Source organism: Nicotiana tomentosiformis, chromosome 4 (assembly GCF_000390325.3).
Source record: "Nicotiana tomentosiformis chromosome 4, ASM39032v3, whole genome shotgun sequence".
NCBI lineage: Eukaryota > Viridiplantae > Streptophyta > Magnoliopsida > Solanales > Solanaceae > Nicotiana > Nicotiana tomentosiformis.
The window spans coordinates 102023638-102040822 of NC_090815.1; the positions used below are offsets into that span (position 1 = coordinate 102023638).

General features: G+C 34.8%; 1 protein-coding gene and 1 non-coding gene across 2 annotated transcripts; one reads left to right on the forward strand and one right to left on the reverse strand.

Moving 5' to 3' along the window:
* The first annotated feature begins 11988 nt into the window (after nt 1–11988).
* LOC104095251 (uncharacterized) lies at nt 11989–14252 on the forward strand. The gene is made up of 2 exons (XM_070201479.1): nt 11989–12896; nt 13688–14252. Exons 1-2 carry the CDS (start codon nt 11989–11991, stop codon nt 14250–14252), a joined length of 1473 nt encoding a protein of 490 aa, XP_070057580.1.
* On the reverse strand, nt 12260–12362 carry LOC117276534 (small nucleolar RNA R71). The gene has a single exon (XR_004506796.1). It is a non-coding gene; the product is annotated as a small nucleolar RNA R71 (small nucleolar RNA).
* Nucleotides 14253–17185: the final 2933 nt, after the last annotated feature.

Below are 17185 nucleotides of genomic sequence, written 5' to 3' on the forward strand. Positions count from 1 at the left end.
GAGGGTGGTCAAACGCACGCCCTTCCGTCGAAAAATTATATTGCGTTTAATACTACTTTATACGTGGTATAAATACTAGTTTATATAATTATATATTATATTTTGAACACCCTTAACATTGTTGAGTGAGACAGTTCAACGGTTCAGGGTATTCAAAGTGTTGTTCACGGGTTCAAAGTCCTGCCCATTTTATTTGTCAAAACTAAACAGAGACCACCATGTATGGTCTTTTTTTTTTTGTTATTGTTTAGCTAAATGTTGCGTAGTTTGATTTAAAAATTTTGGTATATCATTCATCTACCAAAAAAAAATTATTAACTTGTTTAAAGTTTGAACACCCTTGATGGGGAGGGGTCACAGGTTGACCCTCAAAATTATTAAATGGAGTGGAGAATATATATATATATATATATATATATATATATATATATATATATATATATATATATATATATATATATATGTGTGTGTGTGTGTGTGTGTGTGTGGGGAAATAATTTCGAAAGTGGAAATGACTTCCTTACATGTGAATGTGTACAGACAAATCAAATGATCCCATCAATTGGGGGAAAATGGGCCAAGCCCACATGCAAAGAACTATTTTTTGCTTATCTTTGTTGAATTAATCTCATGTGTTTGCACAATATAACCATATTAGAAGTGTAAATAGTGCAATTCAACTACTGCTGTTAAACGAGAAAATAACTAAGCATGTATGAGCGTTTAAAAACAAAGTTTATTGCTCCTAGGGCTCTTTAATTTCTCAAGCAAATAGTGAGTACAAGTTTATATGTGGAATTCGCTGAGATGTTGGCAAGAGAATGCTGATTATTTGTCCATTTTAATTTTTTACCTTTAAAAGACCAGATTTCAGAGTATCCAAAAATGTATCTTTTTAGCCGCTCCCAAAATAATGTCAACAAAATATTTTATATATATATATATATATGTGTGTGTGTGTGTGTGTGTATTATATAAAAATAATATACATATTTTATACACTTTTTGGCTAGCGAATGTAAGTAGTTTCGACTGATCGGTCAATTCTATATTTATCCTTGCTTCAAATGGTGTCGTTTGGCATTGCTTTGCCAACATTTTCTAATAGATGTGTGTGTACACATATATTGTCTAATTTATAGGACTACTTTTTCGTTCTACAACTTCGTATAAAGGTGAAATTACATGGATCTTTACTAAATCGAATAAAATTTTCTGCGTGGTCCATATATTTCCTTTTGTCTTTAAATACATTGAAACAACATCTATGCCACAATGGAGGAGATCCGCAAAGATATGTTAAAAATTTACCTTCAAAGGTAACTTTTTAAAGGGTGAGTCGATTTATGCATGTTGTATTCGTTTTGCAAATGAAAAATTTAAGTGTTTTATTTTCGCAAATATGGTACCCTAATTTTTATTCAATTATCTAGCTTAAGGCCCCATTGGTTTCAAATACGTCTGACACGTGTATTTTACAACTTAAATCAATTCTTTTTCACTGTTTATCGATTGAGGTTAACTTCAATATCATAAACATATGTTTTAGTTTCTCTAAAACGTTAAAGAATTTTCCAGTTGTATCTCACTATGAAACGCTCCTTTTGTCTTTCCCATCTACTTTTCTTGATGAGTATTATTGCTTGTTATGAAAATTGGATGGATTAATGATTGGGACCCACATCCAATCGTGTTATACAAATCAAATCGCACTCGACCTAGTATTTAATTTTTGAAACTTCCATTAGTTCATAAAAGCAAGGTTATTTATTAAAACTTTAAATTCTTAAATGGGTTAATAAATATTTTATAACTATTCCTTATATAATTGTTTGTATTGTCAAAGCAAAACATTACTCTACCTGGTCCACTTTAATTTATTTTTTCGTCTTTTTCTTGTGGTCTCAAGAAGCAATTAAGTTCTTTTTTTTCAAAATTGTCCTTGAAATAAAGAGTCTTGGGGTATCTATTATATTTTCAATGAACAAATTAAAGAGATAGTAAAGGTTAATATAGCCAATTTTATTGTTAATGAATGTCAAAAGGTAGATTCTTTAATATGTGTGAAAACATTCAAAAAATCAACTAAAATGGACTGGAGGGAGTAATATTTTCGTTTCCAATCTTCTAGTTCTTTATTACTCCCTTCGGTCTATTTTAATTGATTTTTTGATAATTTTTGTGGTCCATAATATTTAATTTTTTCAGATATCAAGAAGTAATTAATTTTTTTTTTTCAAAGTTACCCTTTGAGTTAATAGCCTAGGAGTAAGGTTCATATGATCAATTTAATTATTAATTAATGATAAAAAATAAATTCTGAAAATAATAAATAATCAATTAAAATGAAAAGGGATTAGTAATATTCTACTGCTTCAAAAGTGGTTTAATTAATATGTCGGTAAAGCATAGAACAAAGTGTGCTCTTTTCTGGTGGATTCTTTTTCAATAAGTCTGCCACAAGTGAGTTTATTGATGTGAGTGTGAGCCATGATTTGCTTCAAAATGGAAAAATTATAAAAAATTTACTTCCCATAATAGGCAACAGCAGTTTGATATGCACATGCCAACTCATAAAAGAAGAAATCACCTTAATTAGTGCAAAAAAATGACATACTAATTTCTTTTATTTTAGTCTTTAATATATTTCGCTTTCTAAACCAAGAAAAACAAAAGGTGAAAGACAAGAAGGCTTCATCATGAAACTCCAAACAAATGTAGAGGGAAGATCGGATCCAAACCCTTTGACCAAAACTAATATTTCAGTATTTGCCCTCATTAGAAATACTGAAGTATACTTAAAATACTGGTGAAACACTATAAGTTTGATTGAGAAATATTTTTAGTGAAATAATAGTTTTCCATGAATGTTTAATTTTGGGGAAAATCCAGCTATGTCCATTTATAAGTAACTTATAACAAAAATTGGTCAATTCATAAAATATTACTAATATTAGTTAATTAGCTATTTGTAACCAAAAAAGGTCAAATTTTTTATTTCTTTTGAGTTGATGTTATTAGAATAGATTGGGCACACTTTAAGGAACTTGAATCTCAATTTTGGGATGATTTGGTAGAGTTTTGAGGTGGTTTGAATTAAAAATTCAAAGTATAAGATGAACATATCACACCGTGTATCACATATGCATCATACTTGTATCAGTTGTATATCACATGTATATCCATGATACATGCGTGATATATGTTTGATACATGTATCGAAAAAGAATTTTTTGAACTCGATTTTAACTACAAATTTTGATATCAAATCAATCCAAATCACCTCCAATCTTCCTCAAATTTTGTATATTGACTCATCTATATGCTTTCAATGAATCTCAAACCATACCCATTGAAAAAAGTCATATTTTGCTTAGATTTTTGGATTCTTGTAAATATGTGTGTGTGTATACATATATATATATATATATATATATATATATATATATATATATATATATATATATATATATATATATATATATATGTGTATATATTTTATCACTTTATTTGCTACCTCATTCATGAAATTTTCTTTCCGTCTTACATCTAATGGTTGTTAACCACGCTTAAAATATGGAAGGAGATCTTTGTGTGTGATTCTTGAACAGAAATAACCTTATTTCTTTGATTTTTCAATTTTTATATGTGTTTGGCTAGTTTTAATAAGTCTATGATTAATGGCTAGAGATTGATAAGTTGAGACTTTTTTGGGACATTTCTGTAAGATTACCTTTAATTTTTTTCAAATGAAATTTATTATTTATGTCAAAATACAGCTTGCCAAATACTATTTTTTATAACGTCTACTAAATATTTTCCAAATGTATTCTGCAAAGAATAGGAGACAACCATTAAAAATAGGTTAAATACATTGTTCCTTATGTTGCTCGGATTCGAGCATGGTATTCGATTGGATCTAGAGGTCGGATCCTTTATAATCTAAATTTTAAGATTTGAAGGTATTGCTCGAGTGCACGATTTAGACTAAAAATTAATTCAAAATTTCAAAAAAAAGATTTATAAAAATATCCTAAATTATGATAAATATTCTGTGGAAAGCTTATAAGTTGTGGTGTACGGTCAATAATTTAATCTTTCGTTTAGAAGATTTCTCAAGTTCTAGGCTAGCACTAGCAGGTAGCAGCTAAATTCAATCTTTTATTTTTACTCAAATTTGTCGATAAGATATGGTCAAAGTACTCGATCCCGATATGAATTGTTGCTAACTATTTATACGATGATGGTTAAAATAAAGAGTCCGCGCAATATAGATCGTTGCCAACTCTTTATATAATGAATTATTTTTCTTTCTTTTTAACAAATTAAGAAGTCCTTGTTTACTAGTGGATTCTTCTTTTTCTATGAACTTTTGAGTGTTTTTCTTTTTCTGTTTTTGGTGTGCTCGCTAGTTTAGAAGGACCAAAAGTTGGTAATCAGGCTTCGACAGGTAATGTTTGAATTGAATAGAGTACCAAGAAAAATTTATTTCCTACTCCGTAAGTATTTTTCATATTAAAGATAAATAGTTAAATCTAATTGATGTGATGCCAAAATGCTTTACTTTTATCACATTACCCGCCCTATATTTTATTGGTCTAATGAGTTATTGTGCGATATTTGAGCTAAATTGTGTTATTTTATGTGTAGGAACATCGGAAGAAATCATCAAATGAAAATTGCACAAAAAGAGAACAAAAATACAAGAAAAGAGCACAAAAGCATCAAGTATCCAAACCGTGCTACAGACCAGGCTTTGCAAGGTCTATAGCCAGGTTGACCGTGCTATAGACCAGGCTTTGCGAGGTCTACAGCCAGGTCGACCGCGCTATAGACCAGACTTCGCGAGGTCTATAGCCAGGTCGACCGACCAGGCTTCGCGAGATATATAGCCAGATCGACCGCGCTATAGACCAGGCTTCGCTAGGTCTATAGCACGGTAATTAAAAGTCACGGGTTAAAATAGGCTCGACATGAGTTATTCTAGGGTTGGACATGATTTTGGAGAAGAAATAGATTGCCAAGCACTGTGGAGCAAGAATCAAACGAGTTTTCCCTTCCTTTATCTCTTTACTTTGTAGTTCCATGTCTTTAAACATTATGTTAATTGTTGTTGTAGTTATGAGTAGCTAAACTCTTTAATCTAAGGTTTGATGGAACCTATTGGAGGATGATTCTCTACTGCGTTTAATATAGATTTGCCTTTGATTTTTATCTACTTATTCAACTATATTTTTATTGTTGTTAATTGAAAAGCTCTCAATTAACTGTGCCTATTTAGTGTGTGTATTTCTTGAGAGAGAGTACACATTTAGGTAGTTGTTGAACAACATCACTCCTAACTTAGTTGAGAGATCGATACGGAGGGTTTAAAGATGATATTAGAGATAACGAAGCCTTGGTGCGATCGTCGTGAGCGGTAAATTAGTGCCAGCTAGCGTAGTTCGAGAGAATGCGTTTAGTAAATTGTAATAGTTACTCAAGAGATAGCTACGGCACTTAAAGTACTCATGATCGGTAGAAAATATTTAAGCGAATTTATAGGAAACGTAGCGAGGAAGATTCCGACAATAGGGGAAATCATAACCTTAGACTTTTTCAAATCCTGTCTACAATATTTGCCTTGTTAGTTACAAATTACTGTATTTTTAATTACTTTGATCTTAGTTAGTAAACTCTCAAATTGTTATATAATCTTTCTGAAGGTTAATTGCTTGAATTCGTGCAAAACTATTAGTTGTAATTGGCACGTTATTTCCCTGTGGGATTCGACTCCGGACTTATAAATCGGATTATATATGCAGCGACCGCTAGACCTCTTAGGAGGCATAGTTAGGCGTGATCAAATTTTGGCGTCGTTGCCGGGGAAGCAATAGTGTTACTAATTACAGCTATAAGAATTGTTAGGATTCTTAGTTTAGTCAATTTTCTCCATTTGTATTCATTACATTGAAATTCTAACGTTTGTGGTCTTGTGTATTATAGGTGTATGCCTAGAAACTCTTCAAGAACCGGTGAATTATTTGAAGCATTGCCGGATCCTGAGAAAACTTTCAAGACATTAAATCGTGCAAACTGTAAGCACCTAATTTTTGACTATATTTGAATTTTTATCACCTTCTACTATGTAAATATTTTCAGAATTTAATATATATTTTATAAATATATATATATATATATATATATATATATATATATTTAGAGAGAGAGAGAGAGAGAGAGAGAGAGAGAAAAAATTATTAATAAGTTAAAAGGTCTATTAGTATTATTTTTATTATTATTTTTATCTTTACTTTTAAATAAAATGAATTAAAAACCGAAAATAAATAAAAATTAATTATTATGTTTTTTAAAAAATAAATTTCGGATGGGAATTAAAAAATAGAAAAAGTAGAAATATAAAATTAAAAAGTAAAAGTAAAACTAGGTAGAAATTGTTTAATAAAAAAAATAAAAGAAAGTGGAAAATTAAAAAATAAAAGTAAAAGAATGTGAAAATTTAAAAAATAAAAAGTAAAATAAAGTTGGAATTAAAAAAAAAAGAAAGGTTATCTGATTTTTTTTTTTATAAAAAAAAGGTAAAAGTAAGTGGAAAATAAAAAAAGAAAAGTAAAATAAGTGGAAAATAAAAAAAAAAGTAAAAAAGTGGGATTTTAAATATATTAAAAGTAAAAAAAGTGAGAAATTAAAAAATAAAAGTAAAGGAAAGTGGGGAATTATTTTTTTAAAAAAAATAAGAAAAATGGGAAGTGAAAATTCTTTTTAATTAAAAATAAAAAAAATAAAAAAATAAAAATAAAAATCTGAAAATACCGAAATAAATTTCTATAAATAGAAGAGAAATGTGATGAAAGAGAGAGAGAGAGAGAGAGAGAGAGAGAGAGAAAGGAAAAAATAGGGAGGAAGGAATTGAGAAAAGTTTATTTTCTTCTTCTAGGATAAGGAAATTTCTACTCGTGTCATTCTTTCTTCGGCTTTCTTTCGAAAAATCCAGCAGCTTCACCACCCCAAAACTACCATCCCTTGACCACTTTTGAGCCATCATTAACCCCTCCCCCCTCCCCCCCAAAGAAAAGCTCCAAAAATAGCCACTAAATCGTCAGTTTTGCAAGGTCGTTTGAGGTTGCAAGTTGAGATTTGCCGCTCGAGTTTTCCGTGGTCCGAAGGGTCCAGTTGAGAGCTATCCGATCATTGAGTGGTTGTAATTTAGATCCACAATCATCAATACAAAGGTTCACTTCTCTTTCTATTTTATTTTTTTCTCATTAATGTTTTGGGTCACTCAGTTTTAATTTAATTTTGAGTATGATATGATCGAGTTCGCATCTGAGTGTGCTAAGATTAATTTATTCTCATGTTGAGTATTTGTTAAGATTAATTTATTGTCCTTTTTAGTAATTCATATGGTTAATTTTATTGATGAATATGTATTAATTCGTTACTTTTTTTGTTTATTCAATGAAGTAATGGCTTTCCATTTTAACATGCTTCAGTTTCATTTTGATCTCCTGTCTTAGCGACTAAATTGATCCTGCCTGTATCTATCTTTTCCTGCCATAAATTTAGTCTAATTTCAAATATTGGTTAGCAGTAAAATTATAAGAGATTAGGTTGGGCCATGATTGGTGTAAGACTTTTAATTAGACTTCCCTAGCGTATTTATGGGGTAATTGTTGCACATGACCAAAAACAAATAAACATTCACAAGCTAGCCAACTTTTTTCATAATTAATTTACTTCATTTCCTCCATAACAATATACATACCTCATGACCTTACAATAATGTCAAAATTAGTAATTGAATAATATTCGAACACCGTAACTTGATTTAGGTGCGATTAATAATAAATCATCGTGACTATGGGTACGGATCTTGTGGTATAGTCATGATACGTAAACCCCAATTCAAGTGCACGTTTCACGCGACTTGATCATAACTTCAAATAATAATAAAAATAAACATGTTGTAAATCGCGGGTGCATTTCACATGGCGCGGTTTGCAATGTGTACCAAAATGACAAGTGTGCGATATCGCGACTTGTTCAAATAAATTCCATAAATATTAAAAAGCGGTAAAGGACAAAAATGCACAATAGGTTTAAAACATATAATAAATCAGATAATTACGCCAAGTATTAATTGTTAAGCGACCGTGCTAAAACCACGGAACTCGGGAGTGCCTCACACCTTCTCCCAGGTTAACAGAATTTCTTACCCGATCTTCTGTGTTCGCAGACCATAAATAAGAGTCAAATTTCCTCGATTTGGGATTATAAAATAAATCGGTGACTTGGGACACCATAAATTATTCCATGTGGTGACTCTAAATAAATAAATAATCCCATTTTGAATAATGTCACTTAAATTGGAAAAACTCTCTATACCCTCGGGAAAAAGGAGGTGTGACACAAACAAGAAAGAAAAACAACATCATCACCCAAGAGAACAAATTGAACCAGACATGGGTGACTGTGATGACCCAAAATATTATTTTTAAATTTAATGATTAATTATGTGATCTAAACACTATTTACCATTACTCGACTTGCGTGTGCAGTCCGTAAAAATTTTCCGGAAATTTTTCAGGTGAAAAATGGATTAAAATGTGAATTAGATGCTTAAAACACAACTGAGTTGACTTTGATCAATATTTTGAGCAAACGGACTCGGATCAATATTTTGACAGGTCCGGTAGGTCCGTATCGTGAATTGGGACTTAGGCGTATGCCCGAAATCAAATTCTGAGGTCCCTAGCCCGAGATATGGAATTTTGATGAAAAATTTAAAGTTTAAGTTCAAATAGTGACCGGATGTCGAATTATGTGTAAATAAACCCAAAATAGAATTTTGATGATTCCAACAGCTCCGTATGGTGATTTTGGACTTAGGAGCGTGATCGGAATTTTATTTGGAAGTCCGTAGTGGAATTAGGCTTGAAATGCCGAAAGTTGAATTTTTGGGAAGTTTGACCGAGGGATTGACTTTTTGATATCGGGGTCAAAATCCGATTCTGAAAATTTTTATAGCTCCGTTATGTCATTTATGACTTGCGTGCAAAATTTGAGGTCAATTGGACTAGATTTGATAGGTTCCGGTATTGTTTGTAAAAATTGAAAGTTCAAAGTTCAAGATTTTGATTTGAGGTGCGATTAGTCGTTTTGATGTGGTTTGAAGCCTCGACTAAGTTCTTATTGTATTTTGGGACATGTTGGAATAATTGGTTAAGGTCCCGAAGGTCTCGGGTGGAATTCGGAAGGTAAACGGAATAGATTTCGGACAAAGAAGGTTGCTGGAAATTTGTAGAAATTTCGCCAGAAATTTCTGGTATGTGGAGCCAATTTTGGAAGCTTATATCTCGTAATTCATAAGGAATCAAAACATTGTCAAAACATGAAAGTTGTAGTCGTTTGTTTATAGTTTCCCTAAAGTTAAACCATTCATTATTTGGACATTTGTACAGAAAGTTATGATGGATTGAATGAAGGCTGGTAGAGCAGCTTCGCCAGAAATTCTGATGCATGGAGCCGACTTTGGAAGCTTATACCTTGCAATTCATAAGGAATCAGAAAAGTTGCAAAACATGAAAGTTGTAGTCGGTTGATTCTGATTTCCAGAACGTTAAACCATTTATTATTTGGACATTTGTACATAAAGTTATGATCAATTGAAGGAAGGCTAGCAGAGCAGTTTCTGATGGACTTTTAGTGACGAAAAAATGGACTTTTAGTGACGGATTGGCAGAAACTTAAGGACCAAAAAATGGTCATTTCATTCATTTCGTTTTGGATTTTTGGAGCACGGTTCTTGAGCGATTTTTGGGCGATTTTCACGGAAAAACATTGGGGTAAGTGTTCCTTATCCTATATTGATTATATTTCATGATTCCATACTCATTTACATCATGAATCCGTGAATTTATGGAAGAAAAATCAAGATTTTTGCAAAATCTTCCAAAAATAAAAATTTAAGATTGGGAGGTCGAGTTGTTATCGGATTTTGATAAAATTGGTATGGGTGGACTCGTAATTGAATGGGTTATCGAATTTTATATGTTTCGTCGGATTCCGAGATGTGGGCCCCACGGGCAAATTTTGAGTTAATTTCGGATTTTAATGAAAATGTAACATTTTCTTATGAAATTGATTACTATAATTTTTGTTGACTGCATCGAATTAACTATGACTAGATACGAGTCGATCGGAGTCGGAAAATCGAGAAAAAAGCATAATACTTGGTTAAATTGGAGCAAGTCGAGATAAGTGACTTGTCTAACCTTGTGTGGGAAAAATTTTCCCTAGAATTGATATTAATGTGATTATTGAAATGTGTTGAAAGTCATGTACACGAGGTGACGAGTGTGTACACGGGCTAAATTATGAAAGATTATATTTTTAAATTGTGTAGATCACTGTTGCGCATTTATTAAATTATTTTATCTTGTTATATTCTTCATCATTGATCTGAGATATATACTTCAAATTTGTTTGATCTTTTCTTACTAATTGTTTTACCTGTTTAGTTGAAACTTGGTTTCTTTTATTCTGTGCATTATTTGAAGGTTGATTTTCTTTAAATTAAATATTATTAATATGAAGTATTTGACATTTTTAAACTTGATATTGAAGCAACGTAGTAAAGATTTTGAAATATTATTTTCCTAAATTATTTACTCCTGAATATTTTTATACTCATTGTGAGGGAGCCGTGAGCTCTTTATTGTGGAAGAATATTATTGTTGAATTATTAAGACATGAGTCGTGAACTCTTTATTGTGGAAAAATATTATTGTTGAATTATTTTGACATGAGCCGTGAGCTCTTTATTGTGGAAAAATATTGTTGTTGAATTATTTTGGCAAGTTAAATTATTTGAGCACCTGAGGTGCAAATTGTGATATATTGTGATATTGATACGCATGCGGTGGTATAAGGTCTGGGTGTTGAAACGCATGCGGTGAGATAAGGGTGGCTTGATACGCGTGGGTAGTAGGGGAACTACTAGAAGTCATGCGGTGTGATAAGGATAGCTAAAACGCGGGATGCTATTTCGGAAAAAATATTTTCTTTAAAATAAATTGTGAAGGCTCCCGCTGTGAGATAAGGAAATGAGATATTGTGAATTTGTTTATAATTTGGGATTACGAGGCGGTACCTCGGGAGTGCCCTTATTGATATTGATTTATAGTCCCAGTTGCCTTTGATTATTGTTGTGATTTTCTTCAAGTTGGAAATAATTCTGTTTTGTTTTCACGAGGTATTTAATTGCCATTATTTGATGTAATTAAATATGACATACTACTTGATTCATTTCCATTATCATTTTATCTTATAATATTATTTTCATTTTACCATGCCATTATTTATTCTCCAGTAGGGCCTGACCTGACCTCGTCACTACTCTACCGAGGTTAGGCTTGGCACTTACTGGGTACCGATGTGGTGTACTCATACTACGTTTCTGCACATCTTTTGTGCAGATCAAGGTACATCTTATCAGACCACGCATCGGTAAACTAGCTGTACGAGGAGACTTCGAGGTATATCTGCCAGCGTCCGCAGACTCCAGAGTCCCCTTCTATCTTACTATGTTGTCTTCCTTATTTGCTTTAGATTCTAATATAGAGAGACATAGAGAATAAATTCTTAGAAGCTTGTGACTTATTTCTACCGGATTTTGGGAGTTGAAATTGTTTGAATTGTAGTTTATTTATTTCAGATATTTATTATTATTCCGCATTGATAGGCTTACCTTGTCTTAGAGACTAGGTGCCATCACGACATCCTACGGAGGGAATTTGGAGTCGTGACAGTGACGCTTTGGATAATCAAAACAATCGAAACAATGTGAATGACCCGAATAATCAGGGTGTGGCGCCTCTTGTGCCAGAAGCAGCTTTGTATGATTGGGCACAACCCACTGCTGAAAATTTGGCAACTGCAATTGTAGTCCCTCAGATACAAGCAGAGTCATTTCAAATCACAAACAACATGCTATATCTGCTGCAAAACAAGGGACTGTTCTATGGATCTTACATTGAAGATCCACAACAGCATCTGAAAAAATTTCTGTCAATTTGTGTCATGCAAAGGCAACCAAATGTGACACCAGAAGCAATAAGACTGTTGTTGTTTCCATTCTCAATGATAGGAGAAACCCAAACTTGGCTTAATTCTCTCCCCATAAATTCCATCACAACTTGGGAGGAATTAGTCAAGCGGTTTTTGAATAAGTTCTACCCACCCAATAAGACTGCCAAGCAGGTTGATGAGATATTGAGCTTCGGGCAGAAACCATGTGAAACATTACAAGAAACGTGGGAGAGATTCAAAGGTATACTGGTTAAGTGTCCACATCATGACATCCTAGATCACATGTTGGGACAACGGTTTTACATGGGATTGGCGGACAGCTTGAAGGCCAATGTTGATGCTTCAGCAGGTGTAGCATTTTTAAGCAAGTCATTTAGAGAGTGTACGGTCCTGCTAAATAAAATGGCTCAAAAATCGGGATGGATGACAAGAGATTCCACAATCACCCATATAGTTCACTCAGTAGCATTGGACCCGAACAATTCCATAGCCGAAAATATGGCCACTCTGCTGACGCAAATGAGTATCCTCACCAAGAAGATTTATGAATCATGTCAGAAGCAGGTACGCATAGTTGACACGACTAATGGGGGATTATGTATACCACGCATTAACCAACCATACGTGTGTTCATGGAGCGGTGAAAGTGACAACCAGAATTATCAAGAGAACATGAACTATGTGGGCAACTATGGAGGACAGAGACAAGGTGGTCAGAACTGGGGCAGCAAAATCAGCAGTATAGACCAGCACAACAACAGTACAAAAATACCAACAATCCTGGAGCTATGCGACCACAAGGTCAAGTAGTACCTTACCAAAAGCAACAAGGATACATCCAGCAAAATCAGCAACCAACTAATCAACAACCTCAACAACAGCAGATAGTGAGATAGGATGATGGGTTATCTGAAATTAAAGAAATGTTGCAACAACTCATTGGGGCCAAAGGGAAAATGGAAGAAAAGGTCCACCAAATGCAAGAAAAGGTAGTGTCACACGATTCGGCTATCAAGGGTATTGAGATTCAACTAGGGTAATTATCTATGGCCCTTAACAATCATCCTCAAGGAACGTTACCTGCGGACACACATGTCAATCCAAAAGAGCAGGGCCCGAAGCCGCTTATGGCGGCGATCTTGAGAAATGGTAGAGATCTTGATTTAGAGCAATAAATTGCTCGTGAGAGCGGGTCAACTGAAACACTTGTGTCAGTGCCAATTGAGTTAGATGAGTCAACTGGGCTAACATAAGTAAGAGTGCAACCAGCCCACGAGGAAATAAATAAGGAAAAAGAGGTTGCAGAGGAGACTGAGAAAATACAAGAGAAGGTTTTCGAAAAAGCGCCTGAGCAGGGTCTAACTCAAGCCACGGAAAAGAAGCGACCTTCAGCACCCTTCCCGCAGAGGTTGGCCAAATATCAGAAGGATGAACAGTACAAAAAATTCATGGAAATGCTGAAGCAAATTCAGGTAAACATTCCTCTAATTGATGTTTTGAGGGAGATGCCCGGTTATGTAAAAATGATGAAGGACTTAATGTCTCGTAAGTTCGACTTCCAAGACTTGGAAACTGTCACATTGACATAAACTTGTAGTGTTGTTGTGTCAAGACCTATAGCTGAGAAGTTATCCGACCCTGGAAGCTTCACAATTCCATGCACCAGAGGTAGCTATGCATTTGCCAAAGCATTATGTCATTTGGGAGCAAGTATAAATCTGATGCCATTATCTATCTATAAAAAGTTAGGCATTGGAAGAGCAAGGCCCACATCCATGTTACTGCAACTAGCTGACCGAACAGTGAAAATACCATCAGGTATACTTGACGATGTACTTGTGCATGTTGGAAAATTCGTGTTTCCAGCAGATTTTATCATTCTAGACTGCAAGGTTGATGATGAGATTCCCATAATTTTGGGAAGGCCGTTCTTGGCCACAGGGAGAGCTCTGATTGATTGTGAAACAGGGGAGCTGAAGATGAGGCTGAATAATGAAGAAATAACATTTAATGTGCAAAAGTCTATGCGACGACCCAGTGAGTTCGCAAATTGCTCTTTGTTAGACACGGTGGATGCAATCATGGAGGAAGATGATGATACACCTAATGCAAAAAAACCCTCTAACAGCCTGGCTTATGAACTTAGAAGAAGTAAATGGTGAGGACTTGGCGGAATGGGTGTTGGCTCTTTAAAGGCAAGGGTACTGGAAAAGAGAGCTCGAATTCGAGCCTTTACACTCAGAAGAAAAAAAGAACTCTCCAGCCAAGCCATCGATCGAAGCACCACCACAATTGGAGCTGAAACCGCTACCATCTCACCTTAGGTATGCTTTCTTGGGACCTAATTCAACTTTACTTGTTATTATCTCATCTGGTTTGTTAGATGTGCAGGTAGAATAACTTTTGCAGGTATTGAAAGAGTGCAAGAATGCAATTGGTTGGACCATTGCAGACATTAAGTGTATCGGCACAGCCTTCTATATGCATAAAATTCTACTGGAAGATGGGCACAAACCTTCCAGAGAACATCAAAGAAGGTTGAACCCTAACATGAAGGAAGTTATAAAGAAGGAAGTGATCAAGTGGTTAGATGCGGAAATTATTTTTTCCATCTCAGATAGCAACTGGGTTAGCCCAGTTCAGTGTGTGCCAAAGAAAGGTGGGATGACTGTTGTGCAAAATGAGAACAATGAATTAATCTCAACAAGAATAGTCACGAGATGGCGAATTTACATGGACTACAGAAGATTGAACAAGGCCACCCGAAAAGATCATTTCCCTTTGCCGTTCATTGATCAGATGCTAGATAGATTGGCAAGGAAGTCCCATTTTTGCTTCTTGGATGGATATTCGGGGTACAACCAGATATCTATTGCCCCGGAGGATAGAGAGAAAACTTCATTCACCTGTCTATATGGCATTTACGCTTTTCGAAGAATGTCGTTTGGCCAATATAATGCACCTGCCACATTCCAAAGGAGCATGATGGTCATCTTCACAGATATAGCATATGATATAATGGAGGTTTTCATGGATGATTTCTTAGTGGTGGGAAATTCTTTTGATGATTGCCTTAGAAATCTGAAAAGAGTGTTACGGAGATGTATGGAGACTAATCTGGTGTTGAAGTGGGAAAAATGCCATTTTATGGTACATGAAGGTATAGTCTTGGGACACCTAGTGTCAAGTAAGGGCATTGAGGTAGACCGTGCCAAGATTGATGTAATAGAGAAGCTGCCACCACCCACTTCCGTCAAGGCAATAAGAAGTTTCCTTGGTCACGCCGGTTTTTACAAGCAGTTTATAAAAGACTTTTCCAAGATTGCTAACCATTTTTGTAAATTGCTTGAAAAAAATCACCCTTTTGTGTTTTCTGATGACTGCGGGGTAGCTTTCAAAAGATTGAAGAAGAGGTTAGTGTCTGCACCTTTCATAGTTGCACCCGACTAGGAACAACCATTTGAGCTGATATGTGATGCAAGTGACCATGCCGTGGGAGCAGTACTTGGACAGAGAAAAAATAAAATCATGCATACAATCTACTATGCAAGTAGAAAATTGAATGACGCCCAACTGAATTACACAGTGACAGAAAAAGAGATGCTAGCAGTGGTGTTCGCATTTGAAAAATTCTGGTCCTACTTGATAGGCTCGAAGGTAATTGCTTATACTGACCATGCTGCTCTCGGGTACCTAAATGATAAAAAGGAAGCAAAGTCACACCTGATTCGATGGGCTCTACTGCTGCAAGAGTTTGACTTGGAAATTCGTGACCGAAAAGGAACGGAAAACCAAGTTGCTGATCACTTGTCCATGCTTGAAAGGAGCTGAAATGAAGGTTGAGGTGGAAGAGATCATGGAGACTTTCTCGGATGAACAACTGTTAGCCACGAGACTTGAGGAAGCACCATGGTATGCTGACATTGCAAACTACCTGGCAAGCTGTATTGTTCCCTATGAATTGTCTTCTGTGCAAAAAAAAAAGTTCTTTCGTGATTGTCGCATATATTTCTAGGATGAACCATATTTGTTTCAGATTTATATTGATAACATGATCCGGAGATGTATTCCCGAGATAGGCCAAGCTTCTGTACTGCAGGCATGTCATGCTTTGCTTTATGGAGGTCATTTCGGATGAGTAAGGACACCTGTTAAAGTTTTGGAGTCGAGCTTCTATTGGCCGACGTTGTTTAAAGATGCACACTTTTAGGTAAAGAGCTGTGATGAGTGTCAAAGGACGGGGAATATTTCCCGTCGATATGAGATGCTCATGAACCCAATCCAAGAAGTGAAAGTATTTGATGTATGGGGAATCGACTTTATGGGACCATTTATTAGCTCATACAACAACAAGTATATACTAGTAGCAGTGGACTATGTCTCGAAATGGGTAGAAGTTGTAGCACTCCCAACAAATAATGCAAAGGGAGTTATTGGTTTTCTAAGAAAAAATATCTTCACCCGATTTGGAACTCCAAGAGAGATCATTAGTGATGGAGGAACTCACTTCTGCAACCGAGCCTTCGCAAAGTTGCTGGAAAAATATGACGTACGCCATAAGGTTGCCACTCTGTATCACCCACAAACAAATGATCAAGTTGAGGTGTCAAACAGAGAAATCAAGAGTGTTTTGACCAAAACTGTAAATGCTACTCGGACTAATTGGGCAAAAAAATTGGATGATGCATAATGGGCCTACCGCACTACATTCAAAACTCTGATTAGTATGTCACCGAACAAATTGGTGTTCGGAAAGGCGTGTCACTTACCGGTGGAGCTAGAGCATAGAGCTTTTTAGACATTAAGGCAATTAAATCTTGACATGGAGGCTGCTGCTATTAGTAGAGTCACATAACTTCATGAACTCGATGAGTTCTGTTATCATGCTTTTGAAAGCACCAGGCTGTACAAGGAAAGGATGAAGATCATGCATGATAAGCATATTCAAGAGAGGATTTTCAAAACTCGGAGATGTCGTGTTGTTGTATAATTCAAGATTGAAACTATTTCTGGGTAAGCTGAAATCTAGATGGTCGGGACCATTTAGAGTGGTGCAAGTACTCTCAAGTAGAGCTGCAGAAATTAAATCTGAGGA